This window comes from Parambassis ranga, chromosome 5 (genome assembly GCF_900634625.1).
Source record: "Parambassis ranga chromosome 5, fParRan2.1, whole genome shotgun sequence".
Lineage (NCBI taxonomy): Eukaryota > Metazoa > Chordata > Actinopteri > Ambassidae > Parambassis > Parambassis ranga.
Genome location: NC_041026.1, coordinates 23,055,099 through 23,081,302, shown reverse-complemented (window position 1 = coordinate 23,081,302; position 26,204 = coordinate 23,055,099). Strand labels below are relative to the sequence as shown.

The 26,204-nt window shown below is 41.5% G+C and overlaps 1 protein-coding gene and 1 non-coding gene across 5 annotated transcripts; one reads left to right on the top strand and one right to left on the bottom strand.

The window, feature by feature from the left end:
- The first annotated feature begins 46 nt into the window (after positions 1 to 46).
- Positions 47 to 23,269, top strand: LOC114436203 (tensin-2-like). 4 transcript variants are annotated; one of them, XM_028406353.1, is made up of 27 exons: positions 47 to 643; positions 5,938 to 6,043; positions 6,171 to 6,208; positions 14,000 to 14,032; positions 14,109 to 14,158; positions 14,245 to 14,428; positions 14,671 to 14,721; positions 14,812 to 14,934; positions 15,027 to 15,091; positions 15,198 to 15,281; positions 15,361 to 15,473; positions 15,600 to 15,660; positions 15,937 to 16,012; positions 16,438 to 16,567; positions 16,999 to 17,064; positions 17,183 to 17,299; positions 17,377 to 18,756; positions 18,859 to 19,015; positions 19,111 to 19,952; positions 20,055 to 20,186; positions 20,717 to 20,809; positions 20,963 to 21,040; positions 21,131 to 21,208; positions 21,374 to 21,542; positions 21,637 to 21,705; positions 21,983 to 22,012; positions 22,192 to 23,269. In XM_028406353.1, the coding sequence occupies exons 1-27, from the start codon at positions 527 to 529 to the stop codon at positions 22,334 to 22,336; spliced, it is 4,587 nt and encodes a 1,528-aa protein (XP_028262154.1). In that variant the 5' UTR covers positions 47 to 526; the 3' UTR covers positions 22,337 to 23,269. The 4 variants fall into 4 exon arrangements, with proteins under 4 accessions (XP_028262154.1, XP_028262153.1, XP_028262155.1 ...); XM_028406352.1 differs by having other exon boundaries at positions 18,844 to 19,015; XM_028406354.1 differs by lacking the exon at positions 21,983 to 22,012 and having other exon boundaries at positions 18,844 to 19,015.
- Positions 23,270 to 23,560: 291 nt separating this feature from the next.
- Positions 23,561 to 23,632, bottom strand: trnaq-uug (transfer RNA glutamine (anticodon UUG)). Its single transcript has one exon. It is a non-coding gene; the product is annotated as a tRNA-Gln (tRNA).
- Positions 23,633 to 26,204: the final 2,572 nt, after the last annotated feature.

The window sequence follows — 26,204 nt, the reverse complement described above, 5'->3', positions numbered from 1 at the left end:
TCCCCTTGGAGAAACGGCAAGAGGAGCCTGATGCAGCAAGAAGAAGTGAGGGAGAGGGGAAGACTGGAGGGTCTGTAAGTGCAGAGCAGGAGAGCGCGGGCGGCACAAGACGTTTGAGGGTCTGTAGAGACTGAAGAGAAGGAGGCAAGTGGAGGAGGGGGGAGGCAGGAGAGAGAGAGAGAGGTGGTGAGTGCATGCTTGCATGCTTTCAGAGTGAGGATAGTAAGGGACAGGGAAGAGTGTCAGAGGAGGCGAGTGAGAGTGCAGGGTCAGTTCTTGGTGACACTTCTTGGAGGGTAGAGAGGAGCTGTAAGAGGAGAGGTTTGGGGGGGTGAAAAAAAAGTAATCTGGGGTGGATTTCAAGTGAGCTGTCAGAGAGAAGGACTGGGGTGTGAGGAGGAGAAGGAAAATGTTGAAGGACATAAATATGAAATGTTAATTAAAGTGAGAAGAAAAAGAGAACTCTCATAGAGTGAAGATCTGGAAAGTTAAGTGACTAACGATAAGGAAGGTGTGTGCTGGAAGTATGGGGTGCATTCACAGTGCGAGCAGGATAAAGAAGCATGGACCTGATGCAGACCCTGGAGGAATCCCCATAAAGGCAGACCCTGAGGTACATCCTGAAATCCTTCAACTCACTGAGGTAAGTCAATAACAGCTCTGTTCAGTGCAGAGCAGAAATGTGGGGAATCTGGGTATGAACAGAAAGTAAAAGCTCATTTCAGATCATGTCACTTGAACTACATCCCTACTCCTGGCATGATGAGCAGGAGTTGTTTAATTGTTAGCCAGGAAGAGCAAACAAAGGAATGTAAAGAATTACCACCATGTTTCCACATTAGATGATGTGTTGATTCCAAAGCCTGTCTTATGAAATATTTTGGTCAGCAATGAACAGAGCAGCTCATGCCTCACATGTGTGCATACCTAGAGGATAAACATGTTTTGCAGGACCCGGAAGCCCTGCTCACGCATGTGCTAATGTTTATAGATTTGAACCACAGTCAAAAGTTGACTGCATACTATTTCATGGAGACAGGAGAAAAACAAAAGCATACACAGTGGCACAAAAATCCACAAGATCAGGATCCACAGGATGTCAAAGATGTCCCTTGGGTATCAAGGTCCAAGAGGAAGTGGTATAACTTTACTGTCTGACTTGGGCCCACCGCCTGCCTGTCTACTGGCTCTATTTAGGAACACGTATGGATTTAGCTGTTAGCCCTGGGTCTAGGTGCACAAAGCCTCTGAGGGACTTTTATAGAATCTAAAATTAAAAAAAAGGAAAGGCGCCTGCTGATTTAGCACCAAGGCTGTACACCAGAATGTGTGTCCTCACATGTCAAAGTAAATCACACTGTGGCATGCTGCGTGTCAGTATAACACAACAAAGACAGAGGACACTAAGAGACCTTTAGTTTCCATGCAGAAATATACATCTGTGTGTGCATGTGTGTGTAGTGTTAAACCGGAACAAAAACATTAGTCAGATCACATGTGGCTTCAAATCCCCTAAAGCCCTGATTGTGTGTGTGTGTGTCTGAGTTTCTTTATGTGTGCCAGATTATGATAACATGGTCCCTTCTGAATGGGTGGACTCCAATACAGTGAAGAGGAATGAAATGTGTCATACAGGCAAACAGACCAGGAGTTCTTCACTGTATGTTGTCAGTGATGTTGCTTTTTCTCGCACACAAACACACACACGCTCATTCTCGCACTATTTTCAGCTTTTTTGTGGCTGTTTCGAGGGGTCGCCCCTCCCTTACTCATGCAGGTTATAAATACCCAGCCAGAACTGGAGCTTACCCCTGGCTTTTGCCACCTGCTCCCGTCCCTTCCTGAGTGGATCACTAGTGTGTGTGTGTGAGCTAGAGGTTGTGACTCCTGCTCTCCCGCATGTCATCACTTGTGAGGTGCCACTGAAAAAGCCAATGAGGCATTTAGTGCTAGGGGGTGTGTGTGTTACTGTACTCTGTATTCATTTACAGTAAGCATGTTAGAAGACACAGCTGTATATTTTCATGTGAATGCAGGGACAAAGTGTATTTGGATTCACAAATGCAACTTAAACTGGTATTTAAATGTATTATTAAATGACATGCAGAGCTTTAGATGTTTTCCATTTCAGATTTAGAGATGAATTAACACCTTCATAATGTGACTGCTGCTGCTGCACTCCCCAGTAATAAAAAGATCTCAGAGCCTGAGCCATAAAGAAATCCATTATGCTTCTGTTGGTGCCTGACCCCATCCTCATCTACATGTTAGATGTAGACAGGCTTTGGGCTCTCTGCAGTGGTCAGAGATGCTTGGAGAATGACACAGACTTTGGCCACAAGAACCCTAGCAGGGTGGGGTTCTTTAATACTGCAATGCAATCCTGCAACACTGCTGATGGTCATGGGAGCCTCTGGAGACTGAACGTCCACTCAGCTGAGATCCTTCTTACTGATATCAAACTGCATGATGGGGGGTGAGCATATGATCTAACAAACACCTGTGCAGTATGATCCACCTCATGTTCAACCTTTGGAAATATAGTAGCGAGCATTGGCTAGTTACAGCTATTTAACTTGGTTGCAGGGGCATCTTCACTTTTTATGCTACTTTACCTTCACTCCACTACATTTGAAAAGAAAAATTTCTTCTCCATGACATTTGTCAGGCAGTCTTAGCTACTTTTAATTTAGATTTAAAGATTTGATCCTGCTTTGTAAAAAAAGCTGATTCGTGAGTCACTTTTCCATGTAAATTTAAAGTTAAGTTTTTGATCACATGCATTTTTAGAATAACGATTACAACACAGTCTGCTTCAGCTAAAGGGTCATTTCACCATGTCTAAAAGCTCTAGTCACAGACTGTGCAGTTAATATGCTTGGAGTTTTATTGGAGACTTATTACGTATTATCTGGAACCAGCGATGGAAGAAGGGAGAACACCAATACTACAGTTGAAGAAAGTGTGTTTTTTAACAATACTACTTAAGAAAATGCACTAAATTATAAAAACTAGTATGTTAACTAAAAGTACTTATTACACAGAATAATGCATTTAAAATCATTTGTACTGCATTGTATACTAAACTGCACTACTACAGTTTGTCCACTGGGCAGCACACTTACTGTATCCTGTGGCAACAATTCAGCATAGGAAATTATTTATTATTTGGTTATTTGAGATGTCCGTGTATCCTTAAAGGTGTATGGATGCCACGTCTCTACAAACTTAACTGGCTTAAACTAAACTTTGTATAAACTTTAAATCATTTGGTGTTTTGTTGAGCTAAAGAAAATGCAACATGTGTCCTGTACAGTTTAGCTGTGACCTCATCTACTGATGCTGTCTTGGTATTTCAGCTCCTGTGTTGTCACCATGTGACTGGATTCAGTGAACAAACCAACTGATTCCTTATTCTAAAATTCCATACCACATAGAACAAAAGCTACAGTTTGTCCTTAACGAATCTGTGTCACTGCTGTCATGGAGTCATCAGACATGCATTCTCCTCATCCAGCAGGTGACCTGAGGTCAGGTTCAAACACACAGCTATGTCTGCAACTCAGTAGTCCATTACATAAATCCAATTGATTGGGTTATGTAATAACATTTAAATGTATATGGCTGGCTGGCAAGATGATGATGGTGACCCTACTCTCACCTCATAAACCCTTTTTTGTCAGGTTATCGTTCCTCTTACTCTTTACTACTTGCTAAATCCTCCCACAAACACACACACCAGTGCATGCACACACACGCACACAGACTAGATTCATTACTCTCATTGGAGGTCACAGTTTATAGCTTTCATCACAGCAGTAGAGGACATGTGTCAATAGTCTAGTGACTTGTTACCGTGATGCTCTGGTTATGGGATCAATACATACATAGTAATGGTAATATGTTCCAGCCATGGGTGCAGGCAGAGTCCAGGTCAACAGTCAACCTCTAACAGTGTTTTTGTTGTTGTTGTTTGTGACAAGTTTTACATTATTATGAAAAAGTGTGCACCAGTGATTTTATTATATAACTGATGTCTTAGTGGAGAGCACGCTACGAGTTTTAAATGTTCCCCTGACATCTGTGGAAAAGCTATAATTAATATGAAGGTAATCACCGCAAACAGCTTGCTCAGAATGGAGGAAACAGCTAGGCTGTCCAAAAGTCACACAGTCATGCAGGCTTCCAGTACCTCACTATAACACATAAGCTGGCTATTATCTGTATAAAAGATCAGTGCTTTAGCTCATTGTTTAGCTTTACCATGCAATGTTTTTATTGCTCTCTCATTCCATGCACTGATTGGCTGACAGACAGTCAATAATTAGGCAATGAACACAGTAGAGAGTTTATCACCTATTTGGAAATAGTGGAGAACAAAAAGTGTTCATAAACATTAGAAACAAGCATTTGGTTTTTAATGAATTAAGAAAGAGGAGGGTTTTGTGTCTGCATTTATCTTCACATTATGTAATGACAACAAAGCTCAAGGTAGGGCTACATAAAACATTTATTATACATTTCTCATCATGAAGGATTTAGATACTCGGGCAAGACAAGACTGTTTTATAATACATTGTAGTTAAGTGACTGAGTGGGTTTCCAGTCACAGTTTAAGATTCTGGGAAACAGGAGAGTGGCATTGCTCGGTCAGTAAGTCTCTGTGGGTGTGTCCAAACATGCACCATCACCTAAGTTAAAGTCAATGCTGCTCTTGTTTAGGAACTTAAGGCATTGGAAAAACATGGCTCAGAAATGGGGTTTTTTAACACCGAGGAAATGCAGCCAATCATTTAGCAGATAAAGAAACACACTGATGTGTGCCAGTACTGTACAGTGTTTGTTGCCCTCTCCCACTGCGTCATCCATACCTCACAGTCCTGATGTTTCCAGGCCCCTCCTTCTCCTCTGCTCTAGGAAAAATGAAATGCTTTGAGAGGGCGTTCCCATAACTTTATATAAACATTGTCCCACTTCTTCTCACTGGGACAGTTGAGTATTGGTTTATAAAAAGAAACATCCATGGATTATGACTCAGGGCTGTGCACTTAATTGCCTTTAGAGTGCGTATCCTCACTAGGACAGCGTGTGGATATGTGCAGAAAATATTTTTAAACTCACACTTGCATCAACCCTTTAGCTCAGTGTTTTGAGATGGGGAGCAGACAATTAGAGTGGACTGTCAGATTTACCTTTTGCTTGGCCCAGAGAAGCTCGTCTCTAGTGTTTACACAGCTGCCATCACCGCCCAGTGTGTTACCACCTTGCAAAGTAGAAACAAAACTAAGCACATCATCAAGGAGGAGAGATCCCAGCTGCTTCAGTCAGACTCAAAGAAAGAAATGTGAGGTTTTGATCGAAGGTTCTTTGTGGGTATTTGGCAAAATGTGTCCTTTTGTATCACCAAGCTGCAAGACTATTATACAACACATCTCAATTGTGTCTTTATACATCTTTAACATCTTTATATGTTCCTGTAAGTTCATTATTTTATTATATGCAACGAACACACACTTATGCACCCAGCTGATATCCTCACTTACATGCATCTTATTTGTGCCAAACAGCGTAATGACTGCAGCACACAAAGCTGCTTATCTTGTATCATCTCAGCTGCCCTGCAGACTGAGACAGAATAGGGACAAGCTAAAAGACAGGAAACCTGTAAGACACCATGTGATGGGTATTTATAGTGAAGGAAGCTGAATGTACAGCAGGTAGGGCATCAATGCTCATGCTGGTGTGTCACTGAGCAGGCACACATCTGTCCTGACAGCAGCTACACAGGAGACAGTGAGCTTCCTGTGCTTCAGATGCAGAGATGCTAAGCTAACATGTCTCTGAAAACACAGAGAAACCTGCTGAATATAACATGTCATAAGTACACACAACGATTTGTTGATTTCACTATGATCAGTCTGTCCTGTGTGTCTGCAGCTCGCTAAACCCGGGAGCCACGCCTTTACAGTGAAGAGCTTCAAGAGGAGGCGAATATGTGATGTGTGTAAGCGGAACATTGACAACCCCGGGGCTTTCTGCAAGGGTGAGTCTCAGTCAGGTCAGGTGGCAGATCCAGACCAACGTGGACACACACAGACACACTCCCTCTTCCTGTGTCTGTCTCAGAGTGGATTGTCAGAGTAAAACATGTTTCTCTTCCTACTTTACAGAGTGCAAGGTTGCTGTGCACAAGACATGCGAAGCCAAGGTAAGCCAGGCAACTGCATCCCTGCATTCACACTGACCTTACCTTCATCCTACCCTGAACAAATAGTGCTCCTGTGCCAAAGGTTCCTGAGTGGCGATGTTAATATGATGTGAGTCTTAAGTGGAGTAAGCCATGTGCACTGACCTAGATGTCTGGTTAAAGAAGGCCACCCCCCTGAACTGCAAACAGCCAGGTTGCTAAGAGTAATTCAGTCATGTGGTAACATGGCACACCAAGCACTCCTGTGAGGGTGGACACATGGGAAGCCTTAGTTTTTTTGCAAAAGGTTTCTTGAAGATTACTATGATGCATTTATGTTCATGAAAAAAAATAATACATCAATTCTTATTAATATTGTCAGCGGTGCTTTCAGGATGATCACTTGGGGCAGCAGTGAGCTGTTGGAGGCCTGCATGTTGACTGAGAAGTCACTGGAAGAGAAAACACAAAAAGCAGACAATGCTCTTTGTGTGTCAGTGTCAGTCTGTGATGAATGGAGCCAGTGCTCCTAGCTTCAATCAGGACAATCATCATTTATTGGAAAGGAAACAGCCTTGTGAATACTTTTATACTATCAACACCTGGTGAGTGCGGGCTTAATCGAGTAAATGGGTATTTTGTGCGTAGTAAGTCCCTGTGGTTTGCTGGTTCTGGAGCAGTACTTCGGGAGCAGACTGCTTTGTATTCAAACAACATGTTTCTACCAGAAATGAGACAATGCACTTAGGAGTCATTTCCTTTTTGGCCCAGTCTCTCTAGGAGACCAGCTGCAGGCCTGTTGTTGAATGATTCCAATGGTAACACAAGTACAGATTCTCTTTGGTTGAAAAGAAGTGCAGGTCCTTAAATGGTCATCTGTGGTTGGCATAAACATGTTTTCAGCCAATGTTTTTGGTCTATATAGATATTTTCTCAGTTCACAACCACTGCATGCGAGGGGGGGATTTCTAAGCTAGCTTTTTGCCCAATCCATCTCCAGTATGTCTCTCTAAGTAAGAGAAGCCTTCTCCCTACCCACAGCTTGTATCAAACCTTTGGCAGAAGCCACCTCTGCTCTCATGTGACCCTTCTCACAGCAGCTCAGTATCACACGCTACTGGGCGAGTTCATGACCTTGTTGTTACTGGGCTGGTTGGTGTCCAGCAGTACAAATCACAAAAACTGCACATTCAGTGTCACACTGAAAAAGCCATCACCTTCATTTCTCCTATCTTTGGATCATCAAGGTGTATGGTTGTGTTCCTCTCTGCCTCCTCCTCCCCCTCCACACACACTGTAATGGAGTATGATTGGGCAGTACCAGCTGTCGTGCCTTAGCACCATGTATTAAAAGAGGATTATTATTTTTGTCATACTCATCCCCCTGGTCACCACAGCAATAGCCAAAAACAATTCTCTGAGGCTGCAGGGAACGGGTGTCATGGACGTCACACGGGACGATGATCAGTCTGGATAGGAGAAGTCTGAGCGGGTAAATATAGAAAATAACAAGAGTGCCGTAGATGCCTGCAAGTGAGTGATCATTGGGGGGACACAAATAAGTGAGAGGCAGCTGTGGAGACAGACTGTATGTGTGTGTGTGTAATCAGTCCCATTTGAGGGTATTCATAAATAAAGAGGGTCAAGGCTGCAAACGGCATCATGCCATGCTTTCCACCCTGCTGTATGTTTCTTCTATGTCTTTCTCATAACATATTACTACCTTTCTTTTTTTCACTGCTTTCATCTCTTGCATCTCACTGTCATCATCTTTTCTTACTTTTAACCCTGTTAGGTTTCTACTTTTTTATGGGTGTTTTAAAGCTTCTGCCACCTTCTCTGTGTCTCTCCTTTTCAAGTCTTTAATGCTCTCATATGCCAGTCTCCATTAAAGTTTTCTCCCTTTGTCTTGTCATCTGTAACTCCACATTTGTTTTGCTTGTCATGTCTTTATCTTAAGCCTTTCTGAGACGTCAGTGGACATGAGGATGTTATTTTGCAGAGCTGCCCATGGTTTGAATGTGGTGTATTGATGTATGCGTGAGTGCATGTGCAAGGGAAAGTACTTCCACAGTCGCTTTACTGTCAGAGTGAGTGGGTGGGGGTGGGGGGTGGGGGGGGAGTTGGATGCTATGTTGCATGTGCTGTTGGCATCATGGGAAAGGGAGGGAGGTAAAGCGAGTGTGAGAGAGAGTTTGTGTGTGTGTGAGACAGAGAGAGAGAGGGGGAGGTAGTGTATCACACTGCACACACAGGACTGCTCAGAGGCAGAGAGGAAAGACTGAGGCTGCTTGTTGAGAGGTAAAAACACGCTCTGCACTGTATTTACTGAAAAACGCTTCGGGTTTAGTTTGCCTGTCTTCTTTCTCCAACACATAAGTGTAAACTAGCGGCTTCTGTATTTAAATCGTCTGCTAAGTAACAATGTAGCATCTTTCCACAGTGTTTGTTGTAATAATGCAGCATGTGATTGTGCATATTATTCCATTAAATCCGCCAGCCAGCATGCTCTTGGTTTGCCCAGAAAGAGGATTGCATTTACGGTGATTAAGGCAAGTGCAGAAGTTGAGGCAGAGACTCCTGCTGTGACCTACAAAAAATACACAGAATTGAATTATTTATACCAGAGAGTGAATTCATAAGATTTTTTTTAATTTGCAGTTGTTATGAAGTGCAGGTTGGCAGATTATGGGCACTTAACTTAAACCTTATTCTATAATTTTCTATGAAGAATGGCTGTAAATGCAAAATTCATAGATTAGATGCATCTGTGGGCTTCTGTACTGTGCGTATCTGGATCTGGAGGCTTTCTCATGTAACTTTAAATCTCATCAATATTAATTAATACCATATACTGCACAACTTTCTACTGTATGACTCCCTGCTGCTTTGTGCATTTCCCCTCGCCGTCCTTCTGTCAGCGCTGTGTTTACCTGCATAGACAAACACCTCTGACCACAGCACACCTGACAGAGACAAATGGCTGTATCTGAGACTCCGTCAGCTGTCTTGACATCATCTGATGGATCCTAATGGTTCGTAGTGAAATACAGATGGTCATACTGTGTGCTCACACATGCCAGCTGCTCTCTAATGCGTCATGCTGATTTATGAATTGATAAAGCATTCATGATGCTCCATGTGCTTGCATAATTTGCTATACATAACAGTGTGGTTTTAGGAGCTACAAAGTTTCCTGTATAGCTGCCAGAATTGTTTTGGTGTATATTTTCTTTTGCAGATTGTAGCCTGGTTGATTGTGATTTTTTGAAGAAGATGCTGATTATCACTAAATCTATACCAGATGTTGTAAGAGTTTCATTTCCCAAGCCACATTCACCAACCAGGTGTAAATGCTGCTGCACCTCAGTGGGAAACAGTTAATTCGATGAAGATGGCTAAAAGTTGATGTCGTAGATTAAAAACTCCTGGCAGACGAAGGTCTTTGTAACTTGATTAAGGTTGTGGCTTATCACTGTCTGCTGCTATTTATATCCATCCCTGGCATGATGTTCTGTGTACAAATAATTATCATGGTTGATTTCATTTTACCGCTTTACCTGCTTTATGAACATTCATGTTGTCACTGTGCACAGACACACGCAGATGCATGTTTAGTGTTTATAGACCCTTTGGTTTTAATTTCCTGAAAAGAGAAAGTGCACAGCAAGCTGATAATTTAAGAATAATACAACCATTAGAATGGCTTTCTAAAACTCTTTGAGCTGTAAGGCTGCCATTTGCAATATATTTGTTGACATGGATAGAAGTCACCTTTGATTAATTAATTGTCTTTTTTTAGATTATTGGGTGTTAAATGCATTGATGGGGCCAACTACTGGTTTGTTTACTGTAGCCATCATGCAGTCACATAACGCAGTGCAAATCATTCAGCATATCTCTTGAATATATCACACTGCAGCTGCAGAGAAGAGCCAAGTGGATTCAGGAGATGACTGACAGACAAAGAGACAAAATGAGCTTTTAAGTGTTCTGAGAGACATATAGTCTAAAATAAGGAGCACTATCAAAATAGCTCTGCAAAATCTCTCTGCTCTGTGTCAGTGGTCAGGAGGCATGTTCAGCTGTTGACATCTCTCTCCCCTTCAGTGCTCGCTCTCGTTATTTTGCCTCTGCTCTTTCCTCTCCCATCTTCCTGTGTCTTTCTTCCTCAAAGCTCTGCCTATTTTTCTAGTCCCCAGACAGTTCACTTTTCTTTGAGCCCCTGTCCCCTTCTCCTCCAGGCCAGTGGCATGTTCTCTCTGTGCATGATGCTTATCAAGGTGTCGACTCATGTTTATGTGTTTATTCAGGCAGCGAGTATACTTGTATCTTGTGGCAGGGATGATTGTAGCCATTCAGACTTCAGACTGACAGTAAGGCTGCAGGAGAGTGAGACATAACAGAGTGACAGGCAGCAGGGGGTAGGAAATGGAAAAGTATGTAATCCAATATTACAAAAAAGTAAGAAAGAGCAATTTCAAGTGAAGCCTCCTAAATCACTTCAAATATTATTATATGTTAACAGCCTGGGTAACAAAATACAATAAAAATCTTTACATTGTATTTAAGCTTTCACTCTACAGACATAAGAGTCTTTTTGTGAGACACCGGAACTTATATAAGACACAGTTATTTTGCTTTTTCCACTTTTTGGATAGGAAGGCTTACTCACTTCTCCCTCTCTAGAGTGATGTCAGCTCTGAATATACTGTCAGAGGGAAACTTGTTCCCCTCTGGATGGCATGTTCAGCCACCTAGGTCTCAAATACTCACATTTATCTCCTGCTCGGACAGACCTCTGTGTTGGATTTCCTCTAAAATTCAACAGAAAGAAGATTCAGGATGTGACAGGGATCAGTTTAGATTCAGATCCCTGCGACAGTCATTCAGTTGTCAGAGTGGATTAGCTGCCCGGAAGGTTTATTGTAGAACAACAGTTAACACTGATTGATCGATCATCATTTAAGCTGATCAGATATACTGTCTGTTTGAAAACCTGAACCTGTAGGTGGATAATAAATAAAATACATTTCCACAGTTTTTTCCAAAACTCACTGTAGCATTTTGGGAAATAACATCTGCTAGAACTCATCAGGAATTATCAGATGAGCCTAGCTTAGATTAGCATAAAATCTCAAGGAACAGCTACATTGGAACAGCTTGTTTTCTTTGCATCTTCAGATGTTCCCAGCCATTATGCTAAGCTAACTGACTGCTGGTTTCATAATCATCAAATAAACATGAGAGGTTTGTCAATTAATGAATTTTTAAAAATGTTTTCTTTGGGCTTGTTGCAAATCAAGAGGCTGAGCCAAGGCTATAGGAGTAAGTCAAGAAATTACTGAATTTTCCTCTTTGTGCTGGACAAAAACAGGAAGAGTTTTATGCAAACTGAACCACTGAGCAGTTCAGCCAGTCCCTGGGGGTGGGATCGAGTACTGTCACTGGCACCTCAATAAATGCTAACTGATGAACAAGACAAACTGAACCAGATGGCTCCTTTCCCAGTGGCTCCAGCTTACAGTCCACATGCATTAATGAAGACCCTGAGGCTGGCAGAGCTACCAACGACACGTGTATACTCTGCGTGTATTTATGTGTGTGTGTGTGTTTGTATGCGGGAACCTAGACAGACCAGCACTGACATCCTGTTGCAAATTGCTTCCTGTTGACTCTCCTGTCTTGCTCCTCTGCCTTAATGCTGCATTTCAATGCTTTCTGCCTCCAGGTTCACCCCTGTTGTCCTTTTGTGTGTGTGTATGTTTGTGTTTATACATGGGCATGCATGTATGTGTATGCGTGTGTGTTATGTCTGACTCCTACTGTTCCTTCCTGGAAGCGACTACTTTATCAAGTTAACTACCATTATTAAACGTGTTAAACAAAGAATCCCCCCCCCCAAACCTCTGTGTTCTTTCATTTCCTACTTTTTTGGTTTTGTAACATGTTTGTGATCTGTCCTTGTGCTTTTAGGCACTAACATGAATACAAAGTTAAATAAAATAAAAAATAAAAGAAGAACAAAGAAGTGTTATATGTTGGGTGTCCATCTGTATGAGACCAGCGTGACCATAATTACATAATGACATCATCTTGTCAGTTCATGAGGAACATATTTTGACTTTTCTCTGCCAAGCAGTAACCAATTACAGCGTGTCCTTTTCCCCATCACTCCCCCTTTTACTCATTCTTGCCTGAATCACATGCCTGTTTATGTTTCCTCCCCCTTTCCCCTGTCACACTCTCCTAAATTTTCTGTCAGTCTTATTGCTCCTTCTGCAACGTGCCTCCTTTCCATGTATCACAGACTGTGTCCCATGAAATATGTTAGAAATTGGGCTTATACATTTGAAATAATCTGCTGGAACATGTCTGAGCCCAGATATCTTGCTTTTTTCTTTTACAAAGAATTTAGTATCTGTTTTTGAGCTTGTGTATAAATACACCACCAGGGTTGGGAAACTAGAAAGCAGCATGGAGCCCAGTGATTATTTTACAGTGGTTGTTTTAGCTAAGGTCTGGGTAGAAAATAAGTGACCCCAGTGTAACTACAGACCCACTCATCACTACATCATGTGGATGTCCAATTAATCTTCTTAGATGAAAGTAAAACTTGGCACCCTCTTATGAGGAGCATTAAATGACTTTATATTTATCAAAGTTGGAGTAAGGCTGAACATTGATTTCACCACTGGCTGCATCTTAGCCGGTCATGTCACTTTCTTGAAGTTGCCTCAGTTGTATATCACTCTGATTGGCATTTGACTTGTTGAAGTAGTTGCCTGACGCCTGTCAGCACTTGCCAGCACTCAGCCACAGAAGGTGGCTCAGCTGCCAATCAGTCTCATGGGCCAGTTCAAAGGTCAGACTCTGACACTGTGTCACCTGTCAGGGTTCACTGTAGGACCTCATAGCTGTAGTGTTTCTGTTTCTTCTTTCATTTTCCATTTAAGTTGCATTATTTATGTATTTTGTTAAATAATCTTCATCAGTTGTATCATGTGCTACATATATTGCAGTTGGGTTTCTGATCATTCAGTTATCCAAAGAACAAACAATGCAGAATAAAAGAAGCTACAGAAACCTCATAAAGTTTATTTGTGTAGTAGTGGCTGAACACTGTTGAATGACCTTGGATTCTCTCTTTCTCTCGCTCTCTCTCTCTCTCTCTCTCTCTCTCTGTGTACGTGTGTTTGTGGATTTGGCAAGTGCCTGCTGGCTCACCAGCAGAGTACAAGGACTGCACGCCACATGCGGAGTCTTTCTCCAGTAAACTTTATCCATCTCTATCCTCTCCTTCTTTTTTAAGAGGCCAAAAGAAATCCATCATCTCTTGACATTCTGAACAACCCTACTGTTTATACAACTGCATGGTCAGAACAATAAACAACAGTAATGCTATAGAATGAGAAAGAAGTCACACTTTTTTTTACATCTGTACATGCATACATGCTCGTGATGATTAGGGTATTTCTATTTGTCTCTATTTGTTAGTGAGAGCTATATGAGTTTGTGTGTGTACACTTGACATTGTGCATTACTAGTCCATCATGTGGAATGGCCAAATCTGTGCTGACAGCCTGTTCTTGAAACCAGCTGCTGCGAATGACAGAAGGAGACTGAGAATGGATTTTACTATCCTCTTCATCAGCTCCCCAGCCTTCCTCCTCATCCCACAGCCTTCCAGCCCTTTATCTGTACAGCTGGAGGGAGATCAACAGCATTAAACCAAACACATGACTTTGCCATGCTGGTTCACACTGTATGCACACTGCCACAAAAAGTAACCATATGTTTCCTTCCTTTCAGGTGACTCCCACATGCACCTCAACACCAGACCTGGTGAGTTTGTGCATGTTTTCATTACAATAGTGGCAAGTGTCTTTGCATTGTTACACTCCTCTGTTTCTATTCTCAGCACAGTTCCACTAAATCCACATCACAGAAGAAGAGAAGCTCCTTACCAAGGTACCAAAAAACAAACACATAAAAAACACTTTGACACTCTGCAGTTGTTTTGTCTGCACTAAAAAATGTGTTCTGACCTTCTTCAGAAGTAAAAGTGTGGAGCAAGTGATGGAGCATGTGATGGAGCACCACTACGACTTTGACCTTACCTACATCACAGAGAGGATCATATCTGTCTTCTTCCTGCCAGACCTGGAGGAGCAACGGTACCGCAGAAACCTGCAGGAAGTAGCCTCCATGCTAAAATCAAAGCACCAAGATAAGTTCCTGGTAAGTCTGAAGAGTGAACTCAAAATTTTGGCATATTTTTTGTAAAACTGTAAGACGTTTGCCCTCAAGACCTTTTCATTGTTTTTCAGTGTAAATATTTGCTATATTCTATGAATATTCCAGTTGACCAGCAGTTCTCTGTACCTCCTTCAGAGCTTCATCACCTCTCCAAACCTACCAAACCTATTGGTTTATTTTTAAAAAGAAAGGTTATGTTCACATTTTTATTGTCTGCCTTTTAGCTTCTAAACTTGTCGGAGAAGAGACATGACATTACCAGACTTAACCCAAAGGTACAGGTATTTACACTGTAAAAAGTATTATAGTATAGTATAGTATTTACAAAGCCACCCGACCTTTAACAGTTTCCCTCTGTGGTTCAGGTGCAAGACTATGGTTGGCCAGATCTGCATGCCCCACCCTTGGACAGAATTTGTGCCATCTGTAAAGCCATGGAGACCTGGTTGACCTCTGACCCCAACAATGTAGTGGTCCTTCATTGCAAAGTCAGTGTGACAAGCCTCCACACATCTACTTGCTCTCCTCCATGTCTCCATGAAAAACTAAATCCTAGTAATTTCGATGTGTGTTCTGACAGGGACACAAAGGAAAGACGGGGGTCATTGTGGCAGCTTACATGCACTACAGCAAGATATCAGCTGGGTAATCTGCATCATCATTTGGGTGGCAAGCTCTATTTGGGGATAATTAAAACTTCCAAAATGCTAGTAACACAGCTGTTATAATCCCCTTGTTGTTGTGTTGACAGGGCGGACCAGGCTCTTACTACGCTGGCCATGAGGAAGTTCTGTGAAGACAAAGTCTCCTCTTCCCTGCAGACCTCTCAGAACAGGTCTGACATACTCACATAGTTCCCTCCTCTGCCTTATATGTAATGCAGCTCATCTCACTTCAGCCACTCTCTCCAACAGGTACATCTACTACTTCGGTGGTTTATTGTCAGGTACCATCAAAATGAACAGTAGTCCTCTGTTCCTGCATCAGATCCTCATTCCCTCTCTACCAAACTTCCAGGCAGGAGGAGGTCAGTTTTACACAATGTTGTTTTAACAGTAAACAGAAAGTGTTTTATAATGTTGAAGAAATCTTTATGTGCAAACTTTCACTCTTCTTTCTTTTTATGGTTCTGGACTGCTATCTGTATTTTCAGGTTTTTATCCCTTCCTGAAAATCTACCAGTCTCTACAGCTGATCTACACCTCAGGCATATAGTAAGTAACTGGTCAGTTGTCCAGGTGTGTGTATGTGCGCATGCGTGTGTGTTTGTGGGTTTTGCTGGCAGACACCTTTCCTTCCTCCAGTCCCTTAGACAGATGTCAGGCCACCATCTGTGTTTAGGTGTAGCCTGATCTGTGCTTATGTTATGTCAGTGTTGTTTACCAGTGTTTTACCAAACTGAGACAAGTTTTGACTTATTTTATGTATGTTATGGTGTGCCTAGTTTTTATTCTGTGTGTACATGTGTGTGTGTGTGTGTGTGTGTGTAGTGATCCACAGAGCTCCAGGGCAAGAAAACTGTGTGTGACTATGGAGCCAGCATTGCTATTAAAGGGAGACATCATGGTGAGAAAACACGCACACATACTGGACATACAGTGCATGAATGCAAAACAAAGTCACTTTTAAATGTTAAATTCTTACAGTCAGTGGCTTCCAAATCCACTCACTTATCTGCTACATATTGAACATTTCTCCTGACTTTTAAGCACTTTTGTAACTTGCTGGATTATTTTTAAACCACTTAAGCTCTAAATCCTATGAAGACCTTTTTAAATATTTTCTACCACTGTATTACATGCCACTGTGAGATCGTAAAAACATTCACAGACAACCCAGAAATATACATATGTATTTAATTTATCTAAAACACAGTGTAACATAGCAGCAACATGCACAAAACAAACTCAAATTAGATTATCCATTTTATCATCTTCTAACATTTCCAGTGAGTCTTGTACCATTCATCTCTTTCTTACCTGAATCCTCAGGTGAAGTGCTTCCACCGGCGGAGCCGAGCAGCAGAGAGGGAGGTGGTCTTCCGAGTCCAGTTCCATACCTGCACTGTTCACGGAGCCCAGCTGTGGTTTGGCAAGACTGAACTAGACATGGCCTGCACAGGTATAAAAACACAAGTGTAATTCGGAATAGGGAGTTAGGGAGATTTTCAGGTTTGTTAAGGCATGATTATAGAAAATAATGGAAGAGAGGAAGAGGAATGGCAAATGACGTTGGCTTAGATAAAACAGAAATGGTTGCACATGGCTCACTAAGCATCTGTATCATGACAGTTGCTCTAAGAACTGTATGTAAAATGTATAAAAAATAATGTATGAAAATGAAAAGAAAGCTTATTTCAGATTTCTCCGATGTGTTCTGCTCTGTTTTACACTAATGCTTTAGTTCTATTATAAAAGAGAGAGCAAAGGCAAATATCTTTATTTGCTAACTCTGGTTTTTCTACTTCACAGATCACACCTTCTTGTGGATATTTTTATCACTGTCATAGTCTGGATATTTTAGTCACTGCCTTTATGCTCATCTTTCTGTAGATGACAGGTTCCCTCCAGATGCTACAGTGGAGTTTATCTTTTCCAGTGGACCTGAAAAAATGAAAGGTTAATATTATCGTCTGTCTGCCTGTCACTGCATCCTTTGATGTATGTCATGTACCCGTTCACGTTAAGTTTTTTACATATTTCATATATTTCATATGAAAATGTCTAATTTTCCCAGGTCAAGAATACCACAAGAATGATGCCTCCATCAAAGTGGACTACAGCACCTCAGACCCAGTTGTCAGATGGGATTCCTATGAAAACTTCAACCTGCACCATGAAGACAGCACGGAAAGTAAGCAATATACACACAGCTAGGCTGAGTGAAAAAGCAGTTTCGTCATATTACCTTTACCTTATCCTTTCTACCAGATATTTCTCATACAAGAGGCCCTCTGGATGGCAGCTTGTACGCCCAAGTCAGAAAGCGACGTGGACCAGGCACAACTTCCTCAGCAGCATCACCCAATGGATGCCTCACAAGAAGCCCAACGGTGAAATCTCTAGCTCCTACCAAGCCCCAACTTCCCACCTACAATTCCAACACCAGCTTCTCTTCAGTCCTCTCTGCTTACCTGGATGATCCCTCTCCATCCATTGACTGTTCTGAAAGAGAAAACGTCGACTGTCAATTGAAGAGAGGCGATGGGGAGGACAGAGCAAAGGAAAAGACAAGAGGCAAAGAAAGAGATAGAGAAACTGCAATTTTAGATGATGGAGATCCATCAAGTCCAACAGGTGTGAGGCGAGAGAATTCGTGTTGTGGTCGAGGAAATACAAAGACTGGGGATGTGGGATGGGACAGGGACAGAGAGCCCTGTCTTTTGAATGGTCGATGTCTTGGACGCTGCAACAGCATTAAAAACCATCCAAAAAGCCAAACTCTTCCTGTTTTGCCATCTAAATCTGTGTCCCCACCTCCTCATTCATCTCATGTGGAACTCTGCCATCGCCATAGTGCACATCCTTTACCAGAGTTACCATGGGAACGTTCTCCACCTCTTCCATCCCTGCCCTGTCTTCACAGGCCATGCTACCCTTATTCAAGCCCTGAACATGCACACCCACGCAGCCACACCCTGCCAGCCTCAAACAGACTCTGCCCAGGAGATGAGTGTCACCTCTTCCATTATTCCAGAGCAGACTCTCACCTCCCCCACCACTCACAGCCCTCAAGCCCTTACAGAGAAATGTTCTTCAGCTCTCCTACACCCTCCTCTGTTTGCCCGTGTCAGGACTGCTCCAGCAGAAGAGAGCACCAAGTGACCTCAGTTAGAACATTCCACCCACTGCACCCAGACCATTCAGAAAACCCACACTGGTCCCAAGGAGCAGGGGTACAACGAACACGAGAGGCACTCCCACCATGGGAAACAGAAAATCCCTGGGCTTTCACAAGAGAGGCAGAGTTCTGGCAGTGCAAATCACCCATGCCAGGATTGCGACTCTGTCACTCTTCTATGGACCAGGTTCAAAACCTGGAGCAACCTCGATTTGTCATTGCACCTCACCAGGCCTTTCCTATCCCCCAGTCACTGACAGATGTTCGAGATGGAGCCAGCAGCGGGTACCACACCCCTCCACAGCCCCGCCACTCCTGTTCTTGCTCTCCATATCAGTCATCTCCAGCCGAGAGCCATGAGAGCCGGGGTTCTGCCTCAGGATATCACTCTGGATCAGCTTCACCTCTGCCAAGCACCCCATCACCTGGAAGAAGAAAGCTGCCTGAGATCCCCACTGAGCATCAAAAAGGTGAATGTGAAATGATGGATTATGTCAGCCATTGTTTTTCAAATAAAAATGCTTTTGCTTCTTACATTACTCATTGTTTACCTTCAGCTCATCTGTCTCCAGTCAAAGTGGAAAAGGCCTGCAAGGATGCAGAGGATGACACCTCCCAGGGTTCAGAGACGAAGTCTGACTCCAATGATCAGTCAAGCACCCCTGGACTGGACTCTGATCCTGACTATACACTTGTTGGCAGCAGCAGCCCCACACACACAGAAGACAGGTGGGTCAAACTTTCTTTTGACATTAACTAATATTAGAAAACATTTATCCACATATGCAGTATCTCTCTTATATTTCCTTTACCTCACCTTTTAGTGTAAACACTGACAGTCCTCAAAGCCAAGAAACCTCTAAACAGCCATCGTTGGAGTCCAACACAAACAACAGCACAGCTATCACACCAATACCAACAGAATCACAAAGTTCAACCATATCAATAAACCCCACTCAACTATCAACTGAGTCTCCTCAAGGCCCTGATGGTAAACCCGAAGCAGTCAAGCTTACTAAAAGTGAAGATGGATCTAAACAATCACATGCTTCAAGATATGCTACTGTCATCATCCCCCAAGTCCAAGTGCAACTTAATGGTTCTGCCCTCTCAGGCGATTCTGCAATTTCCACAAATCCCTCTGCCAGTTTAACTTCTAGCCCTTCCAATACTTCCCCAAAGTCTCCAACTGGTTCCCCAGATCTGCAGTCTTCTCCTCAGCACTCCACATCTACTGTCGATTCACCAGGACAAAGACTGACTCCAGACAGAGACAGCTCAGCTGACAACAAACCTCCATCGCCTGTGCCTGATGGATATCATACACCAACCTTTCCTTTAGCATCCTATTACTACTCATTACTCAATGTACCACATGTCCCATACACTGGTTACACAGCAGTCACCATACCAGCATTCCAACCACCTCTCCCAGAAAAAAAACGCTTTTCCTCCACAGCAGGATCCCTGAATGGACACAACTCTCTACTGCGGGCCTCCTCAGCTCCTTCCCCTACACACCACGTAACTTTTTCCCCTGCTGTGGGAGAGCAAAGAAGGGGGTCCTCTCACAGTTGTAAGGAGGATGCAGACATCAGGGTGAATGCCAAGTTTGTCCAGGACAGTTCCAAGTACTGGTACAAACCAGGCATTTCCAGAGACCAAGGTACAATGTGTATATTTATTGTTTCCAAACAATACATTCTTCTTTGAGCCAGTATGAATTAATTCTCCATGTGTAACCTCTTTATTGTGTTCTCCACCATAGCTATAGCTGTGCTTAAGGATAAAGAACCAGGAACTTTCCTCATAAGAGACAGTAATTCTTTCCATGGTGCCTATGGCTTGGCGCTTAAGGTGGCCACCCCACCTCCTAATGCCAACATCTCTGGAAGCAAAGGTACCTTCAAATCACAAATTAAACTCAGGTCTCACAGCACCTTTTACACTTGGTTCACTGCTGTCTTTAATGCACTGGTGAGGACAGTTGTGGCGAACAAAGTAAGTTTTGGTTTTCAGAAATATTTGCAGGATCACGTCACCTATCTTGTGAGGCAGCTGGGTCCTTGCATTAGTTTGTGAATAATACAGAATATGCTCAACAACTAAGGTACAAATAGAGCATAGACTTTGGCAGGGTTAAGTCTAAAGCCAATGCTGGAAAGCACCTGGGGTATTTTTGAAGCTTGAGACGTAGAGACAAAAAGTAAATGCTTGTGATGCATTCTGCTCATGCATGAAATGAAGAAAAGGCAGGCATGATCAAATAAAAGGTCACAATTCTCTGATCTATTGTCTCTATAGCATTGCACTAGGCTGTACATTTTGTATTTCTGTTTGTACATCTTTATGTGCAACAGACAGACAGACTGCCTTATTTTTCATCCTCATTCACCCCACTCCTCCTCACCCTCCTCTCCTCTTTCCCAGGGGACCCTCTGGAACAGCTGGTGAGACACTTCCTCATTGAGACAGGGCCACGGGGAGTGAAGATCAAGGGCTGTCAGAATGAGTCCTACTTCGGTCAGTTGTGTGGTAGAGACAACTGCGATATGTTTCACAATATATGTGTGAGGTTCTGAAACTGATCACAGCGCTAGAGAATTTGTTTTTGTTGAGCCCTTTGTTAACTTTTGAATTTTCTCTTATCTATTGTAACCTTTTCTCCTTTTACAGGAAGTTTGTCTGCATTGGTTTACCAGCATTCAATTACTCCAATATCGCTGCCATGTGCCCTTCGCATCCCAGAGAAAGGTAATTTTTATTCCAAAATTACATACGCCTATAAAATTTTGTATTATTGTGAAATAATGATGAATAATACTGACGTCCATGATGTTTCAGATTTGGTTGGGGAGCTTCAGGAGATGCAGAGTACCACAAACACCAGCACAGCAGCTGACCTCCTCAAGCAGGGAGCAGGTGCAAGCACACTTTACTTACACATATAAATCACATATATCACATACAGCACAGCTGTGTGGCTGTAGTTCTTACTTTTGACCAGCTGAGACTGCTCACGTTACATTTTACACTTACTTTTACAGTACATGCCTTATCAATGTTTTTATTTCTCTAATGAAACAGCTTGCAACGTGCTCTATCTGAACTCAGTGGAAACTGAGTGCTTGACGGGGCCGGAGGCAGTTTCCAAGGCAACCAAGTATACGTTGGCTCTGAATCCACGACCAGAGGCCACAGTGGTCCACTTCAAAGTGTCCTCTCAGGGCATCACACTAACAGACAGCAAAAGAAGGTTCTTTTTTTAATCGAAATTACACAGTGAGGCATTTTTTTGCCATCATTATTTGCCACATTCTAGGCTACTAACACTCTTTGTGTTTACACAGGCTATTTTTTAGGAGACACTACCCAATCAACAGTGTCACTTTCAGCAGCCTTGACCCCCATGATCTGAGGTGAGAAAATAGAGATTTCTTTATGTGGTTAAATAGAACAACAGGTTTTTCTACATGTTAATGTTGATGAGACATAGGTGAGAGCAATGCATTCTCGCTCCTGCTGTGCAAATATTGACTTATATTTATTGCAATATAAGTTCTGTTTGTGAGATGCTTGTCTGCTCTTTCACTCAGTAGATTAATGGAGTTTGCTTCTCTTAGAAAGCCATGTCATTGTTATTCATGTCTTCCAACATTTTGTCTCCATGTCTCTATTTGTGCACCAATGCTTCAGGTGGGCTAATTCTGATAGCACGTCAAGCAAGTAAGTGTTTGTGTCTCTGTATGTTTTCCTTGTGAGTGATAGCACAGCCTGGCACATCTGCTCTTTTGTACCTCCTTATTCATGTTTTTTCTTACTAAATTATAGAGACACAATTTGGTTAAAAGTTAGTTCATTTGCTTCCTGGTCTTTTGACCTCTGGTGTCTGCTTTCTTTTGCAGAATGTTTGGCTTTGTGGCGAGGCGGACAGGAACTGCCACAGAAAACGTGTGTCACTTGTTTGCAGAGATAGACCCTGAGCAACCAGCTGTGGCGATTGTCAACTTTATCAACAAAGTCATGCTAGGACCACAGCTACGCAGATGAGAGTAGCAGTTTATGACAACATATATTTACAACATGTGTATACACTACATCATTTTTGTCTGCATTCACTGGCACCGCTGTGCTTGGCTGTATGACTGTTTCCATAAGAACATCAAGTTCTAACAAATAACTGCACTGTAGGGTTGAGATGTCAGTTTGAAAACCAAAGAGTGACCTAATTTTGGCGACATTTGCCAAAAGAGATTGCAGTAAGATTTTTATTTGATTTGTGTTATGTTTTGTTTGCTGATGATAGAGTCACTTTGTGTAACAATTTATACTTCACAAAGTGCATGATCAAAAGTCCATTTGCCACATTGATATATGTTTCTTTACATGAGCTTTCCAGGATGAGGTTAAAATAATTTTAAAAGTAAAGAACAGTTAAGTGGTAGAAAGTACAAGGCAAGTTTTATGGTACAAAGTGACACAATTATATTCCTTATTGAACACATCGAAGACTAGTGATTCAGTAAAAGAAATTGGGTTGTTGATTACATACATATTTTTGTTTTCAACTCCATATATGCTAACAAAAAAAGATGCCCTTGTTCAACTGATTACCATAGATAGAAAGTGCATTATGTTAAACCTAACAAGAATTTAAAAACACTTTATAACAACACTTTATACAGTGGAGGTCAGAAGTCATGTATGGGCATGTAGGGACAAGTGTTTTACACCAACTACAAAATATTATTTTAGAAAATTAAAAGGTAAAACATTGTCTGCAAGATTGGTACTGAAAAACCTAAATATCGAATTAAGTATTCTATATCATGGGAATAAGTCTTGTCCTAGTTTTAGGTTTTAAATACATTCTTTCACTTTAAACCAAAGACCGACTTTTTTGAAGGTTGTGTTTTCATTTGTTTTTCTATCAATATATATACATATATATTTTTCTGCTTGGTATTTGTGTGTTTTCTATAAACGGAGGCAGTATTTAGATGATATCAGCACAATTATTATTTTTCATATTGGATTTTTATGTCAAAGTAATATATTTAAGGCCTCTGAGGTGGTAAAGAGTTGTGTATGTCATATCTGACAAGAAAATTAAACTAAAAGAATTCATCCAAATGCATGTGTGCGTGTTCTTTTTTTTATTTTAAATTATAAAGAAATATTTAGAGATATAGAAGCTTTCTGTGCAAACCACTTTTTATTTGTACTTTTTTTCATTGAAGACGATCACCTTTACAGTAGTAAATTAAAAGGACGAGGTCCCACCGAGATTTGAACTCGGATCGCTGGATTCAAAGTCCAGAGTGCTAACCATTACACCATGGGACCAGCGCTGCGATTACAATTCACTGACCCGTACTTCTACTAATCCAGTGCTTTACAGGTCTTACACTATCTTTTCATATTTGTCAACTTATTATTTGTGATATTAGACCTCCGGTTACACCTTACCAAACTATGCGCTACTGAATTACACTACTGCCGTGTGTTTCGGCTTAGCTAGTTAGCTGACTAAAGCTAGCCTAGCTATGACAAAAGACAAAGTGTTCCCGGGGTTTAAAAATAGTCGTAGATAGCTCGTTATTAACGAATGCATCTGTGCGTAGATGTAGACTATCCACATTACGCGTGCCAAAACAATCGACAGATTTGATATTTGTGGGCATACTCGTCAATTACTTACAGTAATATAGCTTGCTAGCTAGGTACCATGTTACGTACTCGTTCTCCGCGATTCGCAAAATAAAAGCTTTCTTTTCAAAATAAAAGTTTTAAATTTGAGGGGGTCTGTTGACTCCTTTTTTTGTTCAAATTTACAAAAAAATAGAGAGCTCTAATGTGTTTCTTCTCTAATGTGTCTGATAGTAAGAAACAAGTCAATGCAAATATGCTAAAGAATGTTCAGTAAAATGATCTGAACAAGAAACGAAAGGTTTCAATAACCATGTGCATGAGGGTAAACATGGTTTATGCTAGTGTGAATAAAGGTATCATCAAATAAAATATTTCCCGAAATTTAATTTTGATTGTGTTAATAACCTCAATATTGTTTCCTTTATGTTGTTTTTGTTATTTCTGTTGTGTAGAAACGACAAAAGCTCTGGTTTATTGGAATTTTGAACTTGCTTGGAACTATAGCTCAACATATATAATATATATATATATAATATATATAATATAATATAGCTCGACGTGCATTTATTGCAGACACTGTTTTCTCTGAGCAAAAAATAAATAAATTGTAATGTTCCCGCAAAGAGACATGTATATCATACAGTATTGGGTGAGAAGGGATCATGTTCTCCCTTTTTATCCCAGAAGAGGGAACTAGAGGAACTTCATCAAATGGCAGCAGTCCTTTCACACAGACAGATCTCCATATTACAGAAAGCATCTGGAGGAAAACCACAGTGTGAGGTTTAAGATTTCTTTGTCTGCGAGTAAAAGCTCACACTCTCTCTGCATCACTCCAGTTGCAACTTGGATCACGTAACAACACAAATACCTGTTTTTAATAAGTATTGTTATTTTTGTGCTCTGTAAAGTCTAAGAACTACAGGAGTCCAGGAACAGCTTCCACCCCCCTCCTGGAAATCTGAAGAACTATTAAAAGGAAAATACCCTTTGGTCTTTTGTGTAAATATTTGAATAAGACAGCGGAATCCCAACAATGTGTAAGATTTGCTGCAAAAAGATACAACCTCACAGTGCTAATGCTGTTTGGGTCAAGAATATATATACATATATATATATATATATATATATATATATATATATATATATATATATATATATATATATATATATATATATATATATATATATATAAAGATATGGAGGGAAGAATGAAAATCATAATTGATTATAATTTAACATTCTGATGGCATGGACACAAGTGCTATCCCAAACATTTTGTCTCTTGAAATAATTGTGTGATAATGTTTCCCAGGCTAAGAGCCTGCAAAGTCTGTGGCCTAGATGATCTTGGTGCTGGTGGTTTTTATAGGTCTTCTTCATGGATCTCCTGTGGTAAATGTCCTGGAGTGTTGGTCATTTATTGCCTGTGAGAAACTATGCTGTTTACATCACCTGCTGTATAGCTTTACATTAAAGGGCAGCAGACCTTGGACACCACACAGTGATGCAGCAGCTGCGGTTACTCTTTGTACGTATGTGAAATGTTCTAAGGATGCTGGGAGCCATGTTGACTTTCCATGTTGGCATCGCACAGCAATTCTGAACCACAGGGACTGCAAACCCTGACACCTTTGATTTTATTGATCTATGTGTTTCCTCATTAACCTTGTTACTTCCTGAAGCCCACCATCTGCTGTCTAAGCAGTCAGAAAGGCCTAGTGCAAGACATCACAGGAAGCATGATGAGATCACAGGACGTTATATCTGTTCACCTGTGTGTGGCTAAAAATTAATGCAATACTGCATTTATATTTTTACTAAAACCATCATATTTACGTATATATTATGCTAATGTGAGGTCTAAAATGCAGACCTATTCACTTCTGCAAGACAAAGATTCTCAGACACTCTTTTTTACTTGCAAGGGGAGACGTGCACCACCGTGATGCTTTTTAATCCTGGCAATGTCTGTCACACAGTTAGATCAGTGAGAACTGCCATGCACTATCAAGTGTAGCAGAGAAGGTAGTAACACTGTTCAACAGCAGTGGCCTGCCTGTCATCGAGTCCAGGACCCACTTGCACTTAGGAGTGCTCACACCAGGCCCCTAAGAAAAAAAAATGTAATGCTTTCCAATGTTGGGTTAAGGTGAAGCCATTCGCAGCTGATCTGCAGCAGAAAGCAAAGCGCAGACTGTCTACTTTGCCTGAGGGAAGTGAGTCTGTGAAGGTCTTGCCCAACAGCCTGAGGCATCTCATGACA

Coding starts and splice junctions, on each gene's coding strand:
- LOC114436203 (XM_028406352.1), top strand. CDS start 527: ATGGGGTGCATTCACAGTGCGAGCAGGATAAAGAAGCATGGACCTGAT. Junction 15,092..15,197: donor TACAGCAAGATATCAGCTGG/GTAATCTGCATC, acceptor TTGTGTTGACAG/GGCGGACCAGGCTCTTACTA. Junction 22,013..22,191: donor TCTGATAGCACGTCAAGCAA/GTAAGTGTTTGT, acceptor TTTCTTTTGCAG/AATGTTTGGCTTTGTGGCGA.